At 39.3% G+C, this 18,389-nt stretch overlaps 2 protein-coding genes and 1 long non-coding RNA gene across 11 annotated transcripts in view; 2 read left to right on the forward strand and 1 right to left on the reverse strand.

Moving 5' to 3' along the window:
* ZNF236 (zinc finger protein 236) overlaps positions 1–15,238 on the forward strand; it is a 199,259-nt gene extending 184,021 nt beyond the window's left edge. For all 5 annotated transcript variants that reach the window (XM_048840075.2, XM_048840076.2, XM_048840077.2 and 2 more), the window contains one exon: positions 254–15,238. In XM_048840075.2, coding sequence (XP_048696032.1) covers positions 254–375 — 122 coding nt within the window. In that variant the 3' untranslated portion in view covers positions 376–15,238. The remainder of the gene's footprint in view (positions 1–253) is intronic.
* The window catches only part of MBP (myelin basic protein), a 174,027-nt gene continuing 168,578 nt past the window's right edge, over positions 12,941–18,389 (reverse strand). For all 4 annotated transcript variants that reach the window (XM_048840084.2, XM_048840085.2, XM_075125341.1 and 1 more), the window contains 2 exons: positions 17,775–17,900; positions 12,941–15,626 (listed from right to left, as the gene is read on the reverse strand). In XM_048840084.2, coding sequence (XP_048696041.2) covers positions 15,570–15,626; positions 17,775–17,900 — 183 coding nt within the window. In that variant the 3' untranslated portion in view covers positions 12,941–15,569. The remainder of the gene's footprint in view (positions 15,627–17,774; positions 17,901–18,389) is intronic.
* Positions 17,841–18,389, forward strand: part of LOC142071060 (uncharacterized) — a 42,954-nt gene continuing 42,405 nt past the window's right edge. For both annotated transcript variants that reach the window (XR_012667011.1, XR_012667013.1), the window contains exon 1: positions 17,841–17,927. This is a non-coding gene — a long non-coding RNA (uncharacterized LOC142071060). The remainder of the gene's footprint in view (positions 17,928–18,389) is intronic.

Below are 18,389 nucleotides of genomic sequence, written 5' to 3' on the forward strand. Positions count from 1 at the left end.
GTGAGTCGCTTCAGTATCCCCTTTCCTCTGTACTGTAGGTGGGGACGATCTAAAACATAGAATGTAGATGATACACAGTTCTAGTGAAATGGTCCATTCCCTTTGATTTTTTTTTTCCATTTCAAGGGGATGTTCTGATTTATGAACCAAAATAATTTGTGCATATTCCTCATTCCTTGTTTTTGTTGTATTTGCAATAGTCTTATGTTATCTGTATTGGTCATTCCTTTCTTTCTCTGTTGTATTACAATAGGTACTATACAAGAATCTGCCAGTCAACAAGAAGGGGAAGATATTAATCGTGCTTTGAATTTAGAAGAAGTTGTTCAAGAATCTTCAAATGAATGGCAGAGTATAAGCAATGTTTTTCGATGACACCTTAGTTGAAAGCTTTGCTTTCAGGACTTGAATTTCTCAACATATGTTTTGAAAAAAGTAAAGCATATGGATTTTACAGTTGATGCTTCAAGCATTGAAAATATTAACAATAGAATAATATATTATAGTTTTTTTAATTATTTACAAAAAGTACTTAAAAAGAATCATTGTTTTTGTAAGCTTGTTGGAAAATATTGAAAAAACATCAATTAATCTGTGTTAAGTTGTCTACAAATCAGTGAACTCAGGTAATACTACGTGCGGTTTCATCTTCTAATCCACAGCCAGTATATCTAGTTGAACAATTAACTGGAACGTCATATCAGGAAAAAGTGATTCCCTTGCATTAGTAAAGAAGATGAAAAGTAACTTCATGGGAAAACCATGAAAATTGTCATTTGCTTTTTTATTTTATTTTTTTAATGTATAGCAAAAACATTTGAGGTTAGAAAGAAAAGTGTTACAATAGAGATGCATGCAGTACAGAATTGATTTTTACAATGCAAAGTAAAATGTTAAATTTCTGTTCTTAGTTTCTTTTGGTGCATTTGAGGAATTTTGGAAAGTGAATTCCCTTGCATTAAATGGTATTTATGTAGCTAATCTCTTGAGAGGTGACCAGGCTATTTCCATTCCAGTTGTAGAGACAGTTATTAGTTTTTTTTCCATCAAAATGTCTGAGGCTTCAAACTCAGCAATAAATATTCAAAGAAAATCCAAACTAAAAGAGATTAAACTGGTTGAACACCCCTGTTTTTAGGTTAGCCATAAGGATCAACAGGCAGATACTTGAGTATTTGTGGAAAGCACAAGCCATATACTAAAGTTGGGAGGTTACCTAAATTAGTACATTTTAATAGTAGACTGGAAGTAAGCTGCAGTACAGGTCACCTCAGTTAACGTAAAAGTAATCTGTACTGTAGACATTTATAGTTCCAAATCTGTAAAAGCATCATTATTTTCTTTTGCATCAACTCTGAAAGCATTTTACTGTGGTGTTTTTTTGTTTGTTTTTTAATTATTTTTTCAGTAAAACTACCTAGTTAACTTAAGGTACATCTACAGCTACGGCAGTGTGTAGAGTACAGGGGTATAAATAGCAGTGTAGATGGTGAGGCAGGGCTTAGGTGGGTAGAGTAGAGTGCCCACATATCTCAGCCCTCAGGGTATATATCCAACACACCTCTGCATTTCCAAGCAGGGCCTCCCATGTCTATGCTGCTAATTTCTGCAGTGTAGTGTCCCGCTGCCTCTCTACTGCCAGAGCCTTTTCGTTACTGCCTGCACACAGCAGTATGTAGCTACTCACTTTAGTGACATGGCATGCCACCTGCCTTTTGCCATGGCATGTAGCTACAGGTGTAGTGCCTTTACTCTACTTGCCGCTGTAAGTGTAGACATAGCCTTAGTACTGCTCTAAAAGGTGCCACTTTTAAGTGTATTCATAACAAAGAAACACTGGAGTAAAACTTAAGTCATGTTTTAGACATTCCAAAGACAGAAAGCTCTTTGCTTACTTTTACTTTTTGTTCCTTTGAATTTATTTATATGTTATATATATATATATATATATATATATATGTGTGTGTGTGTATGTATATATACAAATATATGGGCCTCTGTGTGGCTGATCAGTATATTTTGTAAATAGTAATCCCAATTGCAGGAAGATTTCATCAAGTTTTCGAGTTCATATGAGTACTTCTAGATCAGTATTGGATTCATTGTAATGTAAAATAGAGTTGGGTTTTATTTTACCATTTAAAAAATAATCGCCTTTTATTTGCTCTAGGATACAAAAAACACTTTTTTCCCCTTTTGGTAAATATTATCTATATTTTGTCTGCTATAAGACCTAGTCATTTTAGATTCCTGAAGAAAGAAATCACTGTTGTTTTTGATAGGGAATCTCTTATTTCTTTAACTCTTTGCATATGTATATAAGTAATATAGCTGGTGACATAAAAATAACATTTTTGTTATGTGGAAATATTTAAGTCAGAAATGTTAATAATATTAATTTTTTCCAACTTTCCTTTGTGTATGTTATTTTTAAAAGACAATTTTAAATGGATATTCTTAGTTATTTCAAGGAAACTGTGGATGACTAAAATTATGCAGCTCAATGTTGAACATAAAGGACTGACGTTCTCCTTTCATTTCAGCAGTGTATCTCATTCCAGACAAGTTGTTTGGCTGTGCAAACCTGGTTACACTTATTGGTAACTTATGGAGAATGACAGCCTTTTGCTGGGAACCAAGAGGTTGCTAATAAGCAGAATTCACTGTACACGGAAAGTAGATCTTTTCAGTAAGGAGGTGCCATTTGAAATACATAATCATTTTTCCAAGAGGGCCATGCTTTAAGACTCTTGATCACATACCAATCAGGTAATGAGTGGATATTTGTAAGTATAATAAGTAACAAGTAAACAGGGAGACTTGCCTTTTTTTCCCCGAGTTCTCAACCCACCACAATAGGGAGAGTTCTGCCAATTATGGTAAATATCCTTTTTGAACATTTTAATAAGATACAGTATGTACTTTAAAATCATGCCTTGAATGTCTTCTGCCTGACACAAAGGTATTTAATATCCTTCCTTTAAACATAGGAGCTGCTCCAGAATACTTGGATAAGTTTGAACTGGAAACCTTCAAATGCATGATATCTGCTGATGCTCTGTAGAAGTGAAGAGGTTGTGACAATTACATTGGTGTCCAGGACAAGATCAGGTTGTTTAGGAACTTTCTTGGTAAAATAAAGAAATGGAATGTGGAGCATGCCCTAACAGCATCACATTTGAGAAAGATAACATCAAAAATAAACTCTGCTGTGCCCTAGAAACCCTAGTCCATCTTGCTTTGGCAACTGGGCATTTGCTCTCTGAGTAAGAGCATCATATACCATTGATAGCTGAGATGTAGTTATTAGCAATAAATCAATTTAATTTTGCCTTGACCTATTTTTTCTCTTGTATTTTAAGTTTCTTTTTTTAAAAAACTGTTGTGAACACCATTTTATGGCTGTGCCTTGATTGGCTACTGCAGCCCATTTATGATATTTTGTATTTTCTCTGCCCAACCTGGAAGAGCCTTGTATGAGAGACATTGTGAATCTTTTACTGGAATACATAGTGGTAACCTCAAAAGAAGAAACTCTCAAATCCTCCTTCACATAAACAGGAGAAGATCACTAGGAAAAAAAAAATCATATCATGAATCCTGCAATTTTTGATTTTCTGTCTTTTTAGATTGTAGATATAAACCATTACAATGTAAATAGGTTGGCTTCTAGCAGAAAACTATTTTCAGCCAAATAGTATCCAGCAGAGGAGAGAACTCATCCCTTCCTTAGTTTATCACCCTATGTGGTGTGAGCTTAAAGTCCTAATTGTGATTTAAATGCCAACTTCAATCCAAATCATACCACCTGGATTTGTGCATGGAGGGCTGCCTTTGGATCTTTCCACTTCCACAGAGCAGAGGGGACTGAGCTGCCTCCCCAGAACCCGGCAGTGATTCTAATGTATCTGAGGTTTATACTGGAGGGGGTTGGAGACTGTACTGGCTGTGGGGCTGAGTGGCCAGGTTGTGAAATTTCGCAGAAAACGTAGTATAGCCCAAGGATGTATTTTCCATGGAGCCTCCTGACCATGGCAGTATGGAAGAAGTTTGTGATGATAGATGTCAGAGCAGCCAATCTGTGGGAGGGGAGTCCCTCTAATTTTTCTGTGAGGGACAAATCAATCCAAAATGACACAGTAGCTTTAAGCACTAAAACAACTGCCTAATGGCTGTGCTCAGAGTGAGTGCGAGTTCCCAGAAACAGCACTTTTTTTGTAGGAGGATCGAAGCTCCAGCTCTTCTGTAATAACCAACAAAATACGACTTAGAATCTTCTGTGCCTAGTGGCACATGAGGTGACCCATTTTTCCCACTGCTGTCTATAAGTTGTTTCCATGATAGCAACATCCTTTTCAGTTGTCCTGGGATAGGTCATTCCTTCTCCCCCATGCCTTCTTTTTTCCATCCAGTTGGAATGCAATCTAAGATGTAGCTTGTGCTTCTCCCATGGAGTAGCCTGATGACATGGGCAAACCACCAGAGTGTTTTCTAGCTGATTTATTAAGTCCGCAGTCTGCTGACCTGTGCAGTGCAATGCTGCCACGTTGGTTATACAATTGCTCCAATGAATTCCAAAATCCTTCTCAAACAATGCTGGTGAAATGCATTCAGCTTCCTGTTGTGTACTTCTGACACATTTTCGAGGAATACAGTAATGTTGAAAGGACAATACCATTGTACAATTTCACTTCAAGATGTAGTTGTACCCTGCTACTGTTCCAGGTGTTTGGCAAACAAGTAATTGATCCACTGGCTTTGCCAATTCTTGCCCTCAATTCTTTAATGAGCTGACCATTAGCAGAAATACTTTACTTCCTAGATCTTTTAAAAAAAAGTTGTAAACCCTTTTGTACTCTTCTCCATCACTCACTCACACATCTGTCAGTGTTGACCATATTCTCTCTTATCTCCATACTCTTGGTCTCAAACTCCCACTTCGGTAGCTTCCACTTTTATACTCTCAGTTTTTTTCATTTCCTCAAAGCTGGTATTCAGTATGACTGTCATCTGAAAAAATCTAGCTCCTGCAGCTCATCTCTTGTCCAAACAATGACAGTGGCCTCAAAAGCAGCTGTCACTTTTCTCATCTCAAAGTCTATGGCAATGCAGAAGAGAAGCGGGGATAGTGCTGACCCTTGCTTTACACCAGTAAGAGTCTTAAGCCATTTTTTGTCCTGACAGCATGCAGACTCATTCTACCAAGCTTTTATCCGATTAACTGTCTTTGCTCAAATTCCATAGCATTTCAGGATCTTCCAGAGTGCTTGTCCGTGGACACTGTCAAACGCTTCTGTAAAATCAGTGAAGTTAAAAACCATCTTCTGCCAGTATTCTAAACCTTGCTCAATAAGTCTTGTCAAGGGGAAAATTTGATCTGAACATGACCTATCAGATTAAATTCCAGACTTCTTATCTCTGAGTAGTTTGTCAACAGCAGTTTTCATCCTATTTAAAATGATAATGCAAAACACTTTTCCAGGTACAGATTGGAGTGTCATCTATCGCCTGTTATCACAAATAAATTAATCCACCTTTTTAGGGATTTCACAGATAACACCTCTTCTCCGGTCAGGATAGGTCTTCTTTTCCGAAACCATTCTGTACAACCTGGATATGTAACTCAAATTCATTTCTTTTTGAGCTTTTAGCATTTAGCATGTTTCTTATCACAGCCTGGTGTTTTACCACTCCTTACTTGGTTCATGGCCTTAGTTACTTCCTCAAAAGCAACTGCTCTTAGTGATATTGGTAAGTCCACTATTTCTTCACATCTTTGTGTGTATTAGTGGTTCTGGATGGTTGAGTACAGCCTAGAAATGTTTCATCCTCTGTGGCTAAAATTGTTCCTCTCATTAGGATATTAGAAAAAGTTTTTTAAAAACCCCTCACTAGCATGCCTCCTGAGCTTCTCTTGCTTTGTTTTCTGTCCCTTTCTTATTTCTTCTGGCTGATCTTCTGACTTACTTGTCTTTGTCCCCATGTTCTTGCTGTAGAACAGCAGTTTTAGTTCTGTCTCGTTGAATTCTCTTCTTTAATATTTCCATTCTTCTTTCTTAGATCTTCTCCCCCTTACTGTAGTCCAGGCTGCATTCACACTTACTTCTTTAAAAAACTGCCATTGTTCTTCTCTGCTCCTTGGTGGCTCGAACTCATGGACAATGCAGTGTCTTTCTTGGGCCTCGAGCAAGACCTTCTGGCATGCTTACTCACATGCTTCCTTGCCTCATGGCTAGTCCCCGGCACAGGGTCTGTAGCACTGGAGCTCCACTGTAGGAGGTGCGTGCCTTGATTTGCTCAGGCCAGTGTATGATGAGGGGGTGAGGGTTGTCCCCGGCCTGGTTACGACAGCGGACCATGCAGTGATGCTGTTAAAAGGTGACAGAGCTCAGCCTTCCAAGGTACGGGCAGGGAAGGAGAGGCAGATACTGCACTTGGTCACAAGCTGGGCTCCCTCCAAGCAGTATAGGCAGTGCTGGTGGTCATCACTGATCGAAAATGAGCAAGGGCAGGAAGCGCAAATCTTGAACCCTGTTGTCTTTGTCCTAATCCAGTACCTTGGCCTGGGTGCTAGGTGGGGAGGGCTGGTGGGAAACCACCGAAGCGGTGTTCCCGAACTCCTTAAATCCTAGGGGAAACTGCTTCTAACAGTAAAAACAAAATGCTATCTATGTACAAGAACAGTCTTCTATGCAAAGTTTGTGAAGTGCGTCACAGGGGATGAAAGAACAGCAGAAGCTTCGACTCGGACCATGCAGCAGTGAGAAGGAACTGAGAGCACAGTCAGTCCACGCCGCCATTAATCGCTTTGGTTGATATCATGAGGCGAAACAAGGGTGCATGTGCGGATCACCAGACACTACTACTTTTAAAAAGCTCTGGCTCTCTGCTTATGCGCATACCGCTCAGTGGAATACAATAGGGACCATCACTTGAAGAAGAACTACTAGTTTTTGAGTATCATGCGTACTGTCTGCCTTATTTGGTAGTACCTTCTTTAGTTTTATTTTGATTCTCCCAATCACAAGATGGTTGTCACTTAAAACATCAGCACTCGTATATACCCTGGTGTTCAACAGTGATCTTCTGCGGTGCCTATTAATGGCAGTGTGGTCTTTCTGGGTGAAGCTATCATTTGATCTCCTTGTCAATTGATGGAGAATCAAAACCCCAAGGAAGTTCTTTGTCCGAAATGGGATATCTTCACAGCCAAGGTTAAGACAAGAATTGGGAGTTGGCATGGTAGCTTATTTTGCAGCATGGTAGACTATTTCAGAGAAAAGAAATTCTTTGGCTTAAGTCTACTTTGACTGAAACGATATGAGATGGACTAGACAAGGTAAAGTACCATTGGGAGGTGTGTCTTTTTTTAATTCTGGAAGAGAGGATGGCAAGCAGCTGGAAGATTTAGGCTTATTATTGAGCAAGGAAGCTACTAAAGCACCGAAGAAGTGGGAACCTGTAAACTCAGACAAACTGACTACTTGTTTTGTGATAGTTCAGTGTTATGTGCAATAAATTATAGTGATGAACAAGTCAAACACTGTTTCTGTGAAAGATTGCAGAGTGGCCTTGGCAAGATCAATAAATATTATAGTTATTCTTATGGGAGATCTAAATGCACCAATTGAGAATGATAATACTAGATATGAGCATGTTCTTGTCAGACATGGTATCCCATGACAGACCAACAATGGGGAAAATTTTGTTGAACACTGTTGCCTATAAAATCTTTGTATTTTGGAAAAAATATTGCCACACAAGGAAAGACACAAACTATAGTTGCCAAACTATAATGGCCTGATTTTCAAAAGTTCTGAACACCTGTAGCTCCAATTGATTTTAGGGGGATTTGCAGGCACTGAGCACTTTTGAAAATCAGGTCATGAAGAAGCAGGAGAGCATGCCAACGCTGAAATAATGAAACAGATTAAATGAAATAAATTGAGAGGTGAGAAAGAACAATCAGCTTAAGGATATTGATATACCACTGTGTGCAGTCTTTCCTTTTTTTAAGAAAACTTTTGCGACCTCATTAGGTCAAGCAACTTCTATAGCATTACATTAGTTTCCCTGGATTTAGTTCTGACTTTGAGAATTGTCAGATGGACTGTCATCATTGCTGATCCCCTCACAGAGCATCATTAATCTAAAAGTTATTTAGATAGATACAAGGAGAATTTCCATCACAAGAAATGTTTGGCAATTTCCAGGTAGTGATTCTTGGAGTGTCATGGAACTGAGGATCCTCCCTCTCTCACTACCTGCTGCTCTTTGGTAGTCTTGTCTCATGCATACAGATTAATCTATAGGCTAGACTGCATGTGGCAGTGCTTCAGAAATTCCTTGGAACCATTTTCAACAGGAGATGCAAAGGAAAGTGAAAATAGTATCTAGAGTAATTTAGTCCATCTGTTGGCTGAGGGACTCAATCCCAGATCACTTGAAGCATGTTAGATGCAAATCATAGAATCATAGAATATCACGGTTGGAAGGGACCTCAGGAGGTCATCTAGTCCAACCCCCTGCTCAAAGCAGGACCAGTCCCCAACTAAATCATCCCAGCCAGAGCTCTGTCAAGCCTGACCTTAAAAACCTCTAAGGGAGGAGATTCTACCACCTCCCTAGGTAACGCATTCCAGTATTTCACCATCCTCCTAGTGAAAAAGTTTTTCCTAATATCCAACCTAAACCTCCCCCACTTCAACTTGAGACCATTACTCCTTGTCCTGTCATCTTCTACCACTGAGAATAGTCTAGAACCATCCTCTTTGGAACCACCTTTCAGGTAGTTGAAAGCAGCTATCAAATCCCCCCTCTTTCTTCTCTTCTGCAGACTAAACAATCCCAGTTGCCTCAAGTCATAAGTTGACTCATAAGTCAAGTGTTCCAGACCCCTAATAACTTTTGTTGCCCTTCACTGGACTCTCTCCAATTTATCCACATCCTTCTTGTAGTGTGGGGCCCAAAACTGGACACAGTACTCCAGATGAGGCCTCACCAATGTCGAATAGAGGGGAACGATCACGTCCCTTGATCTGCTGGCTATGCCCCTACTTATACATCCCAAAATGCCATTGGCCTTCTTGGCAACAAGGGCACACTGTTGACTCATATCCAGCTTCTCGTCCGCTATCACCCTTAGGTCCTTTTCCGCAGAACTGCTGCCTAGCCATTCGGTCCCTAGTCTGTAGCGGTGCATTGGATTCTTCCGTCCTAAGTGCAGGACCCTGCACTTATCCTTGTTGAACCTCATCAGATTTCTTTTGGCCCAATCCTCCAATTTGTCTAGGTCCCTCTGTATCCTATCCCTGCCCTCCAGCATATCTACCACTCCTCCTAGTTTAGTATCATCCGCAAATTTGCTGAGAGTGCAATCCACACGATCCTCCAGATCATTTAGGAAGATATTGAACAAAACCGGCCCCAGGACCAATTCTTGGGGCACTCCACTTGATACCGGCTGCCAACTAGACATGGACCCATTGGTAACTACCCGTGTGTACTACTACTACAAATAGACTGCCCAAAGAGTCAGAACTCCTTCAGCATACTCCATCACAACTTCCTGGGCAGAAGGGGTGCTAGCCACCACAGAGGAAATCTTACAAAATTGTCACCCATCAATTACTTATGAAGTACTGCAAACTTGACTTTCACCCCGCTCAAGCCCACTGACAGGAATTCTGGGCCCCAGGGCTGTCCTTGAGGGAGCGGAGCCCAGGTCGGAAGTGATGAATCCGTCACTTCTGGGGTTGGCCCACGAGGCCCTCGAGCAGTCGCACACATCTAGGAGCCCTGCAGCCCTCACAGGTGATTTAAAAGGGCCCGAGGCTTTTAAATTGCCCTGGCCCCTGGGCAATTGCCCCCTTTGCCGCCTCATCGGCAGGCCTGACTTTGCTGCAGAAGCATCTTTTGGCTGAAAGGGGCCCAAGCAGTAATATAATGTACCTATGCTACTCATATTAGGGAAAGCAGAAACCATTTATCTTGTTTATCCCTACTTTCCTATTTTTTCCTTATTGCTCATTATGATTGTCTCAGGGTAAGTCTACACGAGTATGATACATCCGCACAGCCGCAGCATGTCTAGTGAAGACGTGCTATGCTGACAAGAGAGCACTCTCCCATTGGCATAATTACTCCACCTCCGCAGGGGGCAGAAGGTGTGTCAGTGGGAGAGCATCCGCTGCTGACATAGCGCAGTGTGGACACCACTTAAGTGAATGTACCTTAAGGTGTGTGTCTTTTTCATACCCCTGAGCATCATAAGTTACAGTGACGTAAGCAGTAGTGTAGACCAGCCCTCAGACTGAGGAAGAAGTCGGGATTCAGAAGGAAAAATTTATTGTCTAGTGAATTCCTTTCTGGGACCTCTTCCCAGTCTGCCCTACCTGAGACATATTCTCTGATAATCAGTATAATGGCCTTTTAAGAGTCTGTATGTATAGTTAACACAGTTAAGAAAGATAGAATTGGGCTGTACTTAAGGTTTAATTTAATAAATTGTTTATAAAGGATAGTAAATGATTGATACATGTTATAAGCATGCTACAGACATCAGATGCATTATACGTGTTATAAACACACCTGTATAAGATATTAGATAGTTATAAGTAACCTCTTGAACTCTAAAATAATCCATAACAATTGATTAAATATATATCAAAACATCTATTAACTATCAACTGTTTATAAACAGAACTTTAATAATAATGGTCATACTTTATAGTAAAGAAGCTTATATTTAGCTAATAATAAGAATTCAGTGTTTTCATACAGCTTTGGAAATACGCTAGAATGAGGGCAGAAAAAATAACGTGCCTAAACCCTAGTGTCTTGTGGACAAGTCTGAACTGCTTCTGGTATTTGCAGGAAGAGACCCACAGCCTAAATGCATTGGAAATCATCAGGTAACAATTTTTCCATAACCTTTATTATGTCAGGAAATGTTTAATTCACTATTAACCTGAATCTCATAATTTGTCATCAGTGATATCTAGTGATATTCTATGACTCACAGCACAGTCTCTACCATCTTTTCTAATACATAAAATGCAGTGCTCCAGTCAACTAAAATACAGAATACTCTGTCATTAAAAAACTGTTGCCCATAGTGAGCTTTGGACGGTATAAATTGCACATGGCTATGGGAGAATTCTCTATAATAGAACTGGCCTGTGAGACTTGCAGAGCCCATGATTGCAGCATCTTCTATTATCCCCCAGATGTGAAGGACCTAGAAATTAGAGAACAATCTCAGCACTTTCATTTTTTTTTAAAGTACATTTCTCACCCAATTCCTTCTAAAAAGAGCCTGGGAAATGTCAACTGATCACAAGGGCTTAAAGCCTGTCCCTGGTTTTTCCTAATGATCAGATTGTTTATGATATGCCACTGCCTACAGCTCCCTGTGATTATTTTTTGGAGACTGGGAAAATCATGACCATGTTTCCCCTTGATTTTTAGGAAAGACCCATGATCAGTTTGTAGCTTCATGGACAGCATTTCCAACACTATCATTAGAGGCCCAAGGCTACCACAGTCTTCCAGCCAGCTCCATGTAGCTAAGGTGATTCCTCTGCTGAGCAGCCTATGTGATCTCTGCCCACAAAAAGGGCAGCTTACTAGTATCAGATGTTGCATTGTATTTGAGAACATGTTTTCTAATCCCAGCTCAAACATGAACTACTTGATGGCCTAGACCTATGGCAGTATGATTTGGTATCTCCATAAAACCCACTGAAGTAGAATTCAATTTTAGAAGGATTATACATGAAAGTGAGAAATATTAAAGAATATGAAGTAATACCCTCTCTAATAATTCATTGACAGAAAGGGATAATTCAGAGAGCAGTTGCAAGTAAAGACTAGGTCAAGAGGCTGACTGTAGTGGTGATTTATGGACTGATCCAGATCTGAGAGAGTCTGGGAGAGAAAGTGAAAAGCAGTGAATTCAGAGGGTTTAACAAGGAAACTGAAATAGATGAGGATGAATGGGGAAATGAGATGAGAGGAAGCAGATGGCATGTACTGAAGACAAGAGCTGGAGATTATGAGGCCAACACTGGGAGGGAAGACTGACCACCACAGTTCAGGGGTGTTTGATCTGGAGATTCAGGCTTCTTGTAAGTGATGTAATGGACTGTCTCACAAGCCATATTTTTGTCTGCATTTTCCTGGAATCTGAGAGCAGGATTTTCAGAAGGAAGGGGAAAGCAGTTTCCAGCTGTAGTCTGAAGAGCCAGGTTGTGTATTTTAGTTGCCAGAGAGGTTTCCCAAAGAAGTGGAGGGGTAGGAATCCTCCCTTCCTTTTCCAGATCATGATGCTGCAGTAGAGCTGCTTGATGGCCACCAGTGTAGCCTCAGAGCTGTAGTATTTCTTTTGGCTTATACCTTCTCCCTCCATGTGTGGAATGAAGGGTGGACACATGCCTTCTTTCAGGTCCTGGTCTCTTCCATCCCATTAAAACCCCCTTCCTTGGAAATAGTGTAGATGCCCAGTCTCTTGTGATGCATAGAGTAGAGGAACTGGATTTCAGTCTCAACCTTACAAAGAACCATTATATATAACAGTGGGGTAAACTGTCATTTTTAAATGTATGAAAAATATCTTGATGGTCCCATTTTCAGAGAAGGCAAAGCTAGAAGTATACCAGCCTTTGAAAAAGGGTTTTTGGGGGGAGGTCTTGTTTAAACAGCATGTAGCAACATTTTGGAAAAAAGTTTTTACCTTCAGAAATCACTTTTTCATTAAATATATTTGAAGGCAGTCTTTAATAATCAACATCTTTTTCACATAATTCATGCAGAGATCATACATTTTTAAATTTAATTTTTTATTGTATTTTTTACCTGTTACCAAAAGTGTTATTTTACAGAAAAACACACACATGCATACAGTATTTTATAAAGCTTAAAAAAACCAAACTGGTCCAAATGTCATTACAAGTTGATTATTTTATTTCAATAATGAATGTTTTTAAAAGCTGTATTCCTACGCTTTTGTGAACAGTACACATTTAAATTAAATTTACTATTATGTTGTGGAGTATACATCTGAGTGAAGCTACATATAGAAAAATACACATAGCCAATGACTGCACCACAGCTGGTGGGGGGCGAAGGGTGTTGTCCAGCTTGCTAGGGGAAGGGGTATATCACTTCAAGAGTGTGGAGGGGGAGAGAGGCACAGATACCGGTGCAAAAGCAGAATGGGTCAGTGTTCGTCCTTCAGAAACCGGAAGGGCTGCAGAGTTGATAAAGGGCAAGCCCAACAGGAGAAGACCTTTCTCTGGACCAGATGGAGTAGCACCCAGCCTCGCAATCTTGGAAGTGGCAAAAAAGCAGGTTTGATTGGGATCACAGTGGGCACTACACTAGCCACTCCTTTCTCGGGAGGCCAGGATGGAATTTTTCTCTCACCACCAGATTAGCCAAACTGGAGTGGGAGATTTTTACCTTCCCCATAGCATTTTCCCGAGGGTGGCGGGGGGGTGGGTTTGTTATGGTGAGTAGGGAAGGGAGTTAGGCTATGATGTCGCAACTCATTATGTAAGTATGGGGCGGATGTCCAGTGCAGGTACTCCACAGGGAAGGGATACAGTGATCAGATAAATGGCTTGGTAAACAACTTAAAGGAGGTGTTTGTTAAAGGAGTGGAATGGGCTGGGGTGGGGTGGGGTTGGAGCGCCTATGACTGGGACCAGGGAGCCACCCCCTCCTTTCTTTATACCCCACCTTAACCCCCATTATTTGAGAGTGGGATGATGGTAAGGTCCCAACAATGGACTGGCTGAGGACCAGGATGGAAAAAAAGGGGTGGGAGGCTGGCAGAAGTCCCCAGGAAAATGTTGAAATGATCATGGTGTTACCTGCACCGTACACTTTTATCTGATGGGTAGTCCCAGACACCTAATAACAAAAATGCAGCCTGGTTAAACCATATTCACTGTCTCCTGTCCTTCCAGTATAGCCAGACAACAATATAGCTTAAGGAAGATGTAATAGGTGTGTGTTTAACAATTTTGCTGTTTTCCCGTTGTCTTTCATTTCTATGTTTTCCTTCCCTCTCATCTTTCACTGCTGCATATTAATGGACAGTGCTTTAAATCTACAGTAGATTTAGAGACAAAACAGAATTAACAACATACAGTATATGTCAGTTGGCATTAACACTGGCTACTCCTGACAGTCCGTAGTGTAGCTGAAACTGAGTGACAACTTAGCATTAAATATAGAGTCTACAACATATACGCTAAAATAAAAAACACTGAATCAGTAAAGGAGGGTAATCTCAAAAAATATTAAAGTTTGTTATAAAATAGTGCAATTCAGAAGAGCTTTTTTCCTACATATGGTTGGAAATACCATTGCCACATGTGTACATTTTAGTAGATTTGTGAACAATTAATGTTAAATGCTAACTAATGAATTAGATTTAATTTCTATAAGGCAACTACAATGCAACAGTTAAATGTTCACAGTAGTTTACAGTTTACTACTAGTTTGCTTTGGTGCACTGCCATTAAAGGCATCTTTTTAGTCAGAAGACAAGCTTTCCAAGTTTAACACTGCTGCAGTAACAAGAAAACTATTAGTAATTCTAACTTGAGATGTGCAGGACTATCTGAAATCTCAATGCTGAAGGGCTTTATTTCTTTCACAAATTAGACTATTTTTGTTTTATTCTTTAACTGCTAAAGAAATGCTGTTGAAGCAGTGTCTGCATGGAGCAACAGTGACATGCAGTGGTCATGTGCAATCTTAGATGTTTCTTCTTTGGGAATATTCCTTGTTTTTTGTTGTAAGACATTAGTCTAACCCAAGTTTGAAATCCTCTTTCTTTCTCTCTCGGCCACACTTAATTCTAATGGCTTGGGTGTGATGAGCAATTTGTAGAAATAAGGAATTTCCTTATTACTATTGCTTTGCGTCTCATTGATACTGTAACAGCTGCCCTCTTCCACATTTCACATACCTTGAACTCCCGAAGTTTATTAAACCTTTCCATGACTGCCTAATCCCGTTATGAAAAGTAAAATATTCTGAGAGAAGTGACATTAAACAAAAATAAACCCAAACAAAAAACAAAAAAGTGTTCGGATAAACAGTCCTTACAACTTCTGCACATGTTTTTTACAGCAGTATTTAAGAAATCCTTTAATGGCAGTGCTCAAAAACCAAGACAGTTGCTCTGCATTTCCAATTGTGGTGTTGAATGAAAAAAAAAACAAAACAGAAGACTTGTGGGGCTTGGAGAAAAAATAAATAAAATCTAACATGCAGTTAGGGCATCCTGAAGAAGAATGAATAAAGTGGGGGATCTTGTTATTTTCCTTAAAATGATGAAGATAGCAAATAAAGCTACTTCGTGTGTTTGTTTCATTCATTCAACTGTTGGTCAGGGATTGCCAATAGAAGTTTATATAATCCTACTGCACGCACAACTCAAATGACATTAAGTAACAGATTGTTTCTATCTATGTACTTCTTGCAATTATTATTAAAATTTTAGGCAGTTATCTTATGAAGCAGAGTGTGTGATCCTTGAATGGCATCTTAGAACTTCAGCGTCTAGCAACTGGAGAACCAGACCGTGATCCAGGTCGAGAACCAGATCCTCCCTGTGAACAGAGGAATAAAATCAATTTGATTAGAAAGGTATGGCACGGTGTGGGTGTGTAAATGTGTGTGTGTGTGTGTGTGCGCGTGTGTGTGTATATATATACACACACACGCACACACACTAATTCCAAAAAGCTAGGTTCCAGTATTACAAACTGGTAGTACAATCCAGAGTCCATTGTTTCTAGTGACAATCTTTGGATAAGCCTGTGTATTATATCACTAAATTAATTGAATGCTTGAAATTTCAGTTTTGCTTCAAAGGGATGATTATTTTTGATAACTGAATTTTCAAGTAAGATGAGTTTATTCTAATTAAGCACCTCCATCACTCGCACTTGTGTAATAACAATTTATTTCCAGTGAGTGGATCTTAATTAAGTTATTATGAAGCCAGGAAATTTGAGACTGCTGTTTATAAACGAACCGGCATATGATTAAGTATATACAACAAAAAATTAACAGGAAAGGTAATAACAAAAACTTAACTGTATCTATCAGTTCTTATGCAATGATGACACAAGTATGGGGGGAGGGACAGATTGGGGCCAATATGAAATCAGACTCCAACTGTGAATGCTTCTTTTGGCTTTCTCTGGACATGTATAGAACCTCATTCCTTTTCTTAAATCTCCTTCCAAGTCAAAAACTATCATGCACCACTGAGGGATTATAACTTCTCTTTGTAGTGCCACACATCTATGTACTGTCTTGCACTAAAGCAGACATACATATTTATCTCTTAGTTGGCTTAAATAGGCTTATTTCAATTGTGACTGCTGGTGAGGTTCTGCTGTGTCTGTTCTTGGAGGATATGCTAGAGATGGAAATGATTCATTCTTCTATTTTCCATCTTGAAAGTATCAGGGGGTAGCCATGTCAGTCTGTATCCACAAAAACAACAAGGAGTCTGGTGGCACCTTAAAGACTAACCGATTTATTTGGGCATAAGCTTTCGGGGGTAAAACACCACTTCTTCAGATGCATGGAGTGAAAAATACAGATGGAGGCATTATATAATGACACATGAAAGGAAGGGAGTTACCTCACAAGTGGAGAACCGGTATTGAGAGGGCCAATTCGATCAGGGTGGATGTAAGTCCACGCCCAATAATAGATGAGGAGGTGTCAATTCCAGGAGAGGCAAAGTTGTTTTTATAATGAGCCAGCCACTCCCAGTCCCTATTCAAGCCCAAATTAATGGTGATAAAATTTGCAAATGAATTTTAGTTCTGCTGTTTCTCTTTGAAGTCTGTTTCTGAAGTTTTTTTGTTCAAGTATAGCTACTCTTAAACCTGTTATAGAATGTCTAGGAAGATGGAAGTATTCTTCTACTGGCTTTTGTATGTTACCATTCCTGATGTCCAATTTGTGTCCATTTATTCTTTTACGTAGGGACTGTCTGGTTTGACCAATGTACATGCCAGAGGGGCATTGCTGGCACATGATGGCATACTCTCCTGGAATTGACACCTCATTGAAAGTAGCATCACTGCTGATTGCATTATTTACTGAGAACACAACACTAGTAGTGGGAAATCACTGTATCTGGCTTTAGGGGAAGAAAAACGAAGACTTCATATTATTTTTTGTTTGGATATGGATGTAATAATTGGGTTAGATTTTCATTTGTCTTTTTTTTTCCCGCTGCCCTTCTTTGGAAACTATTTGGCCATACACTGCCTTTTTTTTTTTTATTCTAAATATTTGTTAGGGATCCAGAGACCATTAATCTTGGGGCACATTACAAATATGTTTTTACTATTGTTACAAACAAGAAAATATTGGGCCAAATTCTGCTCTTAGATAGTCTGCTGTAAATCCAAAATAACTTCATTGATGATTTAAGAAAATACTCCCACATTTGAGAGCAGGATTTGGTCCCCTTACTCTTGATTGGCATGATCAATCAAATCAGAAATCAGTAGATTTCTATTGTACTTCAGTTGTGAATTTGGTATATAAAACAGTGTCAAGCACAACTTGGTTTCATACAGATATAGTATCTGCTCAATTTTATTTGTAACTCAAGACAAGTTTTACTCAAGAATATTTGAATGTGACTGATATTAAATAGATCCAGAGAGGCATTTATGCTTTTTCATAGGCTCAATTTTTCACTTATTGTAAGTTTACTTGTACTTTACCAGTTTAAAGATTTTGGAAAGAGTGCCCTGGCCATCATGGTATGATCCCTTATGTCCCTTATAAGCAGATTTATGCTCGGAGAATTTGCCACTTCCTCCATACCCTGGCTTGTGTCCTTCACCTCCCTAGAAGAGAGATCACAGATATCTCAGGTGTGTTGTTCAGACCAGTTACCTTCATTTGCGACTGCTGGAATGCAATGCTTTCAAATTAGTCAAGTAGTTGAAAGTGTGGGAGGAAAAAAATTCTAAATGTGAAAATCTGAGTCCCAAACTTTGGTCTGTAACAGAGAAATCAATAATCAGAACAGGATATTGTACTGTCAAATGCATAATGTGAATGGAAAATGAAAAAGGAAGAATAGTAACTGCAACTGTGAGTCTTGAAAAAGAAACCTTTTGACTTAAAAATGTTTTATCCCCTTTAGAAAATTATACTGAATAGTACAAAAGGGTTGGAAGAATAAAAATCTCTTGATCAACATGGAGATTTTGTATGCACCTGAATTTCTCCTAAAAGTATACATGACATTTTTAAGAGCTTTTCAAACACTTACACTTAAGTACTAAGATCACTGGTGAAAAAAAGTTGCTTGTGAAAGTCATTTTCTTTCA

Source organism: Caretta caretta, chromosome 2 (assembly GCF_965140235.1).
Source record: "Caretta caretta isolate rCarCar2 chromosome 2, rCarCar1.hap1, whole genome shotgun sequence".
Lineage (NCBI taxonomy): Eukaryota > Metazoa > Chordata > Testudines > Cheloniidae > Caretta > Caretta caretta.